Source organism: Ciconia boyciana, chromosome 3 (assembly GCF_034638445.1).
Source record: "Ciconia boyciana chromosome 3, ASM3463844v1, whole genome shotgun sequence".
Taxonomy (NCBI): Eukaryota; Metazoa; Chordata; class Aves; order Ciconiiformes; family Ciconiidae; genus Ciconia; species Ciconia boyciana.
This window is the reverse complement of record NC_132936.1, coordinates 63,471,158-63,479,056: the sequence shown is the minus strand read 5'-3', so window position 1 is coordinate 63,479,056 and position 7,899 is coordinate 63,471,158. Positions and strand designations below refer to the sequence as shown.

The following is a 7,899-nucleotide window of genomic DNA, read 5'->3' as shown; positions in this document are numbered from 1 at the left end:
CCATGTGCTCTCCTGCTCCTTGCCCAGGGGGGTTCAGCCACCTCTGCCTACTTTGTGCCACTAAAAAATTGCCCAGTATATAAAGGCAACTTTGCATGGGCCACATCCAGATGGTTGAAGGCCATTTGATGCTTTTCACAGGCTGGACTACTTGGGGGCTTGTATTTCAGTATAAACTCTTCATTCATTTTGTTCTGCCAGTGCCGTGTGGTACAACACCTTACTTCTCCCTCTCCCTTCCTTTTTTACGAGCTTAAAATATCTTAAGTTTCTACTTCTTCTTCTGAAACGTGAATTAACAGGCCCTATTAACATATTGCTTGTTTTGGCTAGATTATTCCCAGTTGCCATGTGTTTTGCTCACTGCAAACAACAGCAAAGGGAATTGGGAGCTCTGGGGAAGGGCTATGTCGGTTGTACCTGCAGCCCTCTTTTGCAGTCTTGGGATTACCTTTAACACCTGTTATTAATGAATTCTTCTGCAGAGAACTCTTGAACCAGAGTATGTCACATTCAACTTTTTTTTCTGTGTGTATTTTGACTTTTTCTGTCGTATCTTTTGCAATTCCTCTGCCACCTCACTAAACACTAATTCACTGAAAACTGCACTTTGGGGTCACATTCAGAAAACAGTTTGGACAGAAAAAAATTATGAGAGGGAATGTTTTGAAGATGATGAACTATTGGGATTTTTCGCTTTATTACAATACTAATAATTACAAATTTGACATAAGTGGAAAAAAAAGACAATTAAAGGAAAACAAGATCAATAAACTGAAAGAAAAACATTTTATTTTGGGTTAAGACAATCCTAGACTGAAACAAATATATGAGTTGTTAATTTAAAAGATAACAGACAAAATATTTGAATTTATTACTTCTTTTTATTAACTTCCTGAACTAAAATATCCTTTTTTTACTCCTTCTCTAATCCACAATCTCCTCAGTTTTAATCCTTCAGCTGACTTATTTGGACAAAGATGCTACAGATGGGGACCACACCAGGGAATTCTTCTCTCTCTGTCTTCACTTTCACTTTTAACACAGTTTAAGCTGCCACAGTTAACTTACAGAGGTACTGCTTCTAAAACTGCTTATATAGGTGTGTCCTACATGAGCACTTGAATGGACAGAACACAGACCAGTGTAACCAAGAGCAGGAAAACATAAAAGCAAAAGTTACATAAAAATGGGATGCAGCAGGTGGAACAATTTCTTGTGAGTGCTGTGGACAATAATTTTCCATAGTTACAAAACCGAAGGCCAAATGCTGCTACTTGTGTAAGAAATATGAAGAAAAAATACATACGGCACCCTATGGAGACCCCTTGTCTGCACAGAGGTGGGGTGCGCTACACCTAGCAGAATTTTAAGCTGGACTGGGTGAGTATTTACTCTATAAACATTTCCCCCACTCTGCAGTAATGATAAAACACTCATATATGATACGCCGACTTCTTCAGAGATGCTCGCTGCTCACAACTACAAGGGAGAGCAAAAGGCTGCACTATAGGCTATACGGCTGTAATACACGTGATGGCAGATTTGAGGTTTAGGTTCGCTAGCTCAGTGTAGGTCATTTTAGTAAGCCCATAGCCTTCTCATACTATTATATTCTATTTAGGGATCCCAGACCGACTCTTTTGGAAGCTGTGAGGAAAAATTTCACGGTAAAGGGGCGCTGATGATGACCTGCTTAGAAAGTCTGTAATCCTTTGAAACTGTCTTGTTCTATTTTAAGGAACTCAGACTTAGAAGTTACTTAGAGGAATTTAGATCTTAGAGGTTACGTGCAGCAGTTTCAAAGAAAAAAGATATTGGCTATGCATGTTTTCACTGCAGATCGAACCATATCAGATAGCGCACTTATCCTTCTATTTTTTTGTGTGTTTTCCTGTGGATTATGAGGCTGCATAGTACATTCAACAAAAGTTCAGTTTGAGACTATATCCAGCACTGTTGTCTGAAGAAGGAAGGGTAAAGAGAAGGAACATCTTGAGTATGATTGGCATTTTTTATTTTATGATAGCATTCTTACTTTTGAAGTTGATACACGTTAAAAAGCTCTTCTTGTTCCAAAGTATAAAGACCTGAACCGGTCTCTTTTCCCATGACCAGATGAGAAGAGGGGGGAAAAAATGCAAAGCGATTCCAACAAGTAATGTGTGCAGGAAGGGCAAGCTGAGATTGTTTTGTTACATGTTGTTCCCTTTAGGGGTGGTGATAATCCCTTCAGAAACATCACGATAGCTAGCTAGCTAAACAGGGTAAGTATTTTGACAAGGACGTGATTTTACTTGGAATTTGAATGACAAAGTACTTGGATGAGAATAATACTTTATTGCATATAAAATACAGGAAGAATGAAAACTAATGAAGAATGAAAACTAGTGTCAGAGCACCAAGGACAAAAAAACTATTGTTAATATCAAGAGCTAACCAAAAGCCTCTGACAATCTTAATGTAAATGATCACTTATTAAAATGTGGAAATAGGAAAAGAAGAAACAAGTCTCTTTGAAGTTTTGCAGCAAGTCTCCAGCTAAGCACAGTGTTTCAGAGAACTATGCCAAATTTATACCTTTTTGCACTGGGATTTTTAATAGTATGGAAATGTCACCTTAAATTGTTGTTGAAGCAAAAGTGAAAAAAATAAAAATATCTTGCTCTCGTAGGAGTTTTTACATCCCTACAGTAATAGCTGCTACTTGTGTCCTGACATAAAACAGAATGATAGGGAAACTGATGCTGCCTTTAGCTCTTTCTCATATTAAAAATTCAGTCTAAACAATTGCCTCAGCCTTATTCTAACAGCCTTATTCTCTCTGCTGGTCGTCAGCAGCCTTTGGCACAGAGCGCCTCAAAAACATCCAGAGGGAGGGAAGGGGACCTGGGCAGCAGGCAACTTCTTAACCGAAGAAACTCAAAGTAGGGAAGATGAAGGACAGCGGTCATATTGGAGAGCTTGTAAAAAACTAATTGCAGAGCAGGGATGAAGAAGAGAAGCTCTGAGAGATGTACCATCGGACGCCCATAAGGAGCCGGTATAAGCTCGCCCTGACTGAGCAGGAGACGAGAGTGGAGGATCTGAGCACCAGGAAAACTTTCACTGAGAAGTGAGAAGCTTGTTTTAAAACCCCATATCCTGTCTAAGATGAAAAATCCAGGATGTTGCTGAGTGATATTTGTCTCTGTAATGTCCATGTTAAAACAGACCGTTCCACTGCATCAAAGAAATATTGCAAAATCATCCAGGAGTGAAGGCTGCTGTATCCACATCTTCTGCCAGCTTATACTGTGGGATAGAAATGGGGACTGCTATGGGGGAAGCAAGGAAAATCCAGAGGTACTCGATGTACCTCCTTCTGGAGTGAAAGACATGGTTTTGGGGAGACTGAGGCTCAGGAGCAGGCAAGGGAGGCCTCCATGGGGTGACGGTCACTGATGCCCCAGATGAGCTGGCATTAGCTGCATCTTCTTGCAGGAACACCCGAAGAAAGAAAATTCACAGCAAACTCTGATATAAACCTTCAGAGATTCAACAGCAGCTGAGCATGTGTGCATTTAAACTTCTTAGAAAATGGCAATTTTTGCCAAATACACAACAGTCTCTCTATGCCCCTAAGGTATATCAGTCACCTATAGGGACTCTCTCTCCATCTGGTTTATATAAGATCTCACGCTTTCCATTCCGGCAGTAGACATGTACTTAGAAAAGGATTTCAGTGCACTGCAGTACAGCTCCCATTCTACAAAAAGAGATATATTGCCGTAAGTATTCCTGATTTAAAAGTTTATGGAAATACAGTTAAGAGATATTTGCTATTATGTTTTGTTGCTACTGGGAAGGATGGGAAAGGTGGAAATAATTTCCAGCTATTATACCAGTCATTTCAAGAACAAAAATCATATAGAAAAATGTCATGTATTTAAGTGTAGTTGTCTTACTGGTAAAAATCATACCCTTCAGTTATCTGATTTATTAAAAAGACTACTGGAATAATCCATTATAATCCATTAATATCATGTATTTCTTACAGTTCAAATTAAAAATTAAATAACTTAAAACTTAAATAGCAATTTCATAAGGAAAAAGCAGGGGTAATCTTTAGGGCATATAACAATATTTCTGTTTGCCTTACTGAATATTTACGGCATCAACACAATGGATATCCACATATATCCCCATAGCCAGAACACTAAAAAAAGAGCAACTTGCCCTGAGGGGTTTTCTTTTGCAATCAGATATTGCTTGTTTTAGAATAATCACTTCACAGCTTCTACTTAATAAAAAGAACCATAACTACATTGGAACTTAATTTCCAGGGAAATTCGCAAGAACCAGTGTACCATTATACCAGAGTCAGCTTTGAAATCCTTTAAGGAGCTTTGGCGTGCAATGCCTGTTACTTAGCACTGTTTTTCCATCTAAGGCAGACTTTCTCTTTATGGACTGCTTGCTCACACACCTCTGGATTTGCTGCATTTCCTGCACTACTCGTGGTATTGGCTGAAAGAACACCAAAATACAATATGAAAAATTATGCCACAAAAATTGAATACACTGATCTGGAGCTGCTTTACTTCAACAGAGATATCAAACAGATAAATCAGGCTCATTTTGTCGCTTGAAATATGAAAACTGTCCGATGGCTTTAATAAAAGTATTTGATTAAAAGACATCTCTCCTTCTAACCTGCCTTTTTATTACCTTTTTTTCAGGTTAGTCATTTGGCACCTCTGCTGGAAGGTGAATCCTTTTCCAGGCTTGTGGCAGAGCCAGGGGAGGCAGCGGGACCTGCGCAGGCTGGCATGAGCTCAGCCCAGGGCCCCAGTGCTGAGGGGGGGATGCTCGTCACCTTGTGCTACGAGGCGAACGGCTCCTGCTACAGGGTCTTACACCCCTTTGGGGTCCAGCTGGCCATTTATCTGGCCTGTGCCTTGGGCACGCTGATCACGGTGCTGGGGAACCTGCTTGTCATCATTGTCATTTCCCATTTCAAAGCCCTGCACACCCCCACCAACCTCCTGCTCCTCTCCCTCGCCCTTGCCAACCTCCTCCTGGGGCTGACCGTGCTGCCCTTCAGCACCATCCGGTCTGTAGAGAGCTGCTGGTATTTTGGAGATGACTTCTGTAGGCTGCACACCTTTCTGGACACACTCTTTTGCTCGACCTCCATATTTCATCTGTGTTTCATTTCCATTGATCGGCACTGTGCCATCTGTGACCCTTTGCTCTACCCCACCAAGTTCACCGTAAGAGTGGCCTGCATTTACATTGGGGTGGGGTGGGCAGTGCCTATGGCTTATACCTCTGTCTTCCTCTACACTAAAGCGATTGCAGAAGGACTGGGCCATTTTTTGCGAGATGTGCCCTGTGTTGGTAGCTGTCAGCTGCTGTTCAACAAGCTCTGGGGGTGGCTGAACTTCCCACTATTCTTCTTCCCTTGCCTCATAATGATAGTTTTGTATGTAAAAATATTTACTCGGGCTAACAAGCAAGCCAGGCTGATAAACAACATGAGTAGGAGTATCAGGTCTCAGCTACATGTAGGAGCATCCAAGAGTGAAAAGAAAGCAGCAAAGACTCTTGGGGTAGCTTTGGGAGTCTACCTCCTGTGCTGGTTGCCCTTTACTATTGACACCATGGCAGAGAGTCTTCTGGATTTCATTACCCCCCCAGTTCTGTTTGACATCCTAATTTGGTTTGCTTACTTCAATTCTGCCTGCAATCCCTTGATCTATGTATTTTCCTACCGTTGGTTCCGGAAAGCTGTGAAACTGGTCTTAACTCATGGGATCTTTTGTTCCAGGACATCTACAGTAGACTTGTACCAGGAATGACCAGAGCCTTCATGTGCACTGTAGAAAATATTGTAGGCTATATCATAGCATTTCTCATTAATATTCTCCAACATCCACTTAGCTAGTATTTCTCTTCTTATTTTCTAATTTTTTTAAAACAGCTGGCTTGAGCAGATCCCCAGTTTAAATAGACATGCCATTCTGTGACTCACCTTCCACAACATTTGTCCCAGCACAGCCTATAAGTCTTGCATTTTTTATGTGATGCCGACAAGCATTTGAAAATTGGCTGTAATCAGCTCCAAAGAGGACCCTGTCCATACTGTTCCTCAGGTATCCTGAAATAGTTGCTGCCTGTTTCTGAAGAGACTTTCTTCAGAGGCAATTCTCTAATTTTTACACAAAGCAGGTGGTGCTGATTTAAAAAGTTACATAGTGTGTATGTCGGTTTTTAAATACAAAAACGCATAAGGATGCAACTACAGGTGAAATCAAATGTCTACCTAAGCTAGTGGCCAACAGCAGATGAGACAGCAAGGTTACACTGGTATTTTTTACATTATTTTTCTAGCCCACAGGGACGTGCCCCTGAGCCAAAGGCTACATATGGGAGACACAATCCTGAATTCTTCAGTAGTGTCCACTGAAACCCGTGGAATCTTTGCCTGTTTGATCCGTGTGTGCAAGGTGGCTGCTCCATACCTCTGAACACCCTTTTTGCCTTGCTCCGTATCTTTTCTACTCCTGCTGCATGAAGGGAGTTAGAAGCGGGAAGAGGGAGGACAGGAACTGCACTGGGTAGTCCAACTCCAGATATCAGTAGGTATTATGATGTTTTATGTTTTGGTCTTTTAATTTCTTTTCCCTGACAATCCTAAAATTCTGTACGCTCTTTTGTTTGCTTGTTTCCAAAGAAATGAGTAGGTCTGCTTACAGACATAACATATGCTTACATCCTTGGGCTGAGCAAAAAATGTCAGCGTAGGTTCTCAGTTTTCTTTGGCTCTGTTTATGCACTTCCACGAGGCGAGGCCAATTTTAAAACTGTAGATGCTGACAAGTTGAGATCTCTGTTCAGCAGCAAGCTGCATGGTAAAATTTTGTACTATTTGTAAGGAAGTTATTTTCTACCTCACTGTTATGAACATTTTATCAGAAAAAAAATTAAACTGTAGTAAGCGGTAGTAACTCTTCTATAAAAAATTAACAAGCAGCTAAATAACAATTCTAATAATTTTGTCTTTTTCTGTTAATGGTATGTAAAACTATTATTAGGTTTGAAAGTCATTAACATTTTTAGTGCCTTCTAAAGAAAGTAATTCCGTCCTATAGTCAGCTGCATATTTTCTGAGTGACAAACACTAAATGAACAAACAGCTACAGAAAGCATGTAACTAATAGTAAGAAACCAGCAGATGCCCCATAGCCTACTGAAAAGAGTGGTCAATTTTTCACTAAGTGCAGTAGGCAAATGAATCAGGCCCTACATGTGTAAGAACAAAAGAAAGGAACTGCACAGCAGATACTCTGTAGGAAAACAGTGCAATACAGTGACTGTTGTAGCAGCTGCATATTTTAATGTATGCAATAAACTAAATGATAAAACTCTTTTCCCTCTTTTTTATCTTATTCCTATGTTTTTTGCAAGGCAAGAACAGTTTCCTCTACTAGTACAAATGAGCTACAGCCTTGGGATGTTGTAATCTGTTCTGACATCTGTTTATCTCAAATTCTTTTTAGTTTTGTCCGTAATCTTAAGACCCCAGTCAGAAAAAATATCAGTATTCAAAATATTTAAAGCTAAAGCATATGTCTGGAGGAAGGAGAAGAGAAAGAGGGCTTATGTGTTATTTTCAGGGATGTCCTGAATAGAGAGTGACCATAAAACGTTGGTGTTTTTAAACTCAGACATTTATGAAGCCTTATGCCTGTAGCTGGACTGTCATTCAATCTCACTTCATTCTCCCAGTGTCTGATATACCCCCAGTTTGCTATATTAATCTTCATTGTTTCTTAGGATAGAAGCCAAGGCTGCTTCTACTGTTTCTCTGTCTACTCATGCTGTAGCAGAAGCTAAAAACCTGACCCCTACTGC

The 7,899-nt window shown here is 40.4% G+C and overlaps 1 protein-coding gene across 1 annotated transcript; it reads left to right on the top strand.

Annotated features, from left to right (window-relative positions):
• Window positions 1-4,847: 4,847 nt before the first annotated feature.
• LOC140649884 (trace amine-associated receptor 5-like) lies at window positions 4,848-5,843 on the top strand. The gene has a single exon (XM_072857721.1). The coding sequence runs from the start codon at window positions 4,848-4,850 to the stop codon at window positions 5,841-5,843; it is 996 nt and encodes a 331-aa protein (XP_072713822.1).
• The last annotated feature ends 2,056 nt before the right edge of the window (window positions 5,844-7,899 follow it).

Coding starts and splice junctions, on each gene's coding strand:
- LOC140649884 (XM_072857721.1), top strand. CDS start 4,848: ATGCTCGTCACCTTGTGCTACGAGGCGAACGGCTCCTGCTACAGGGTC.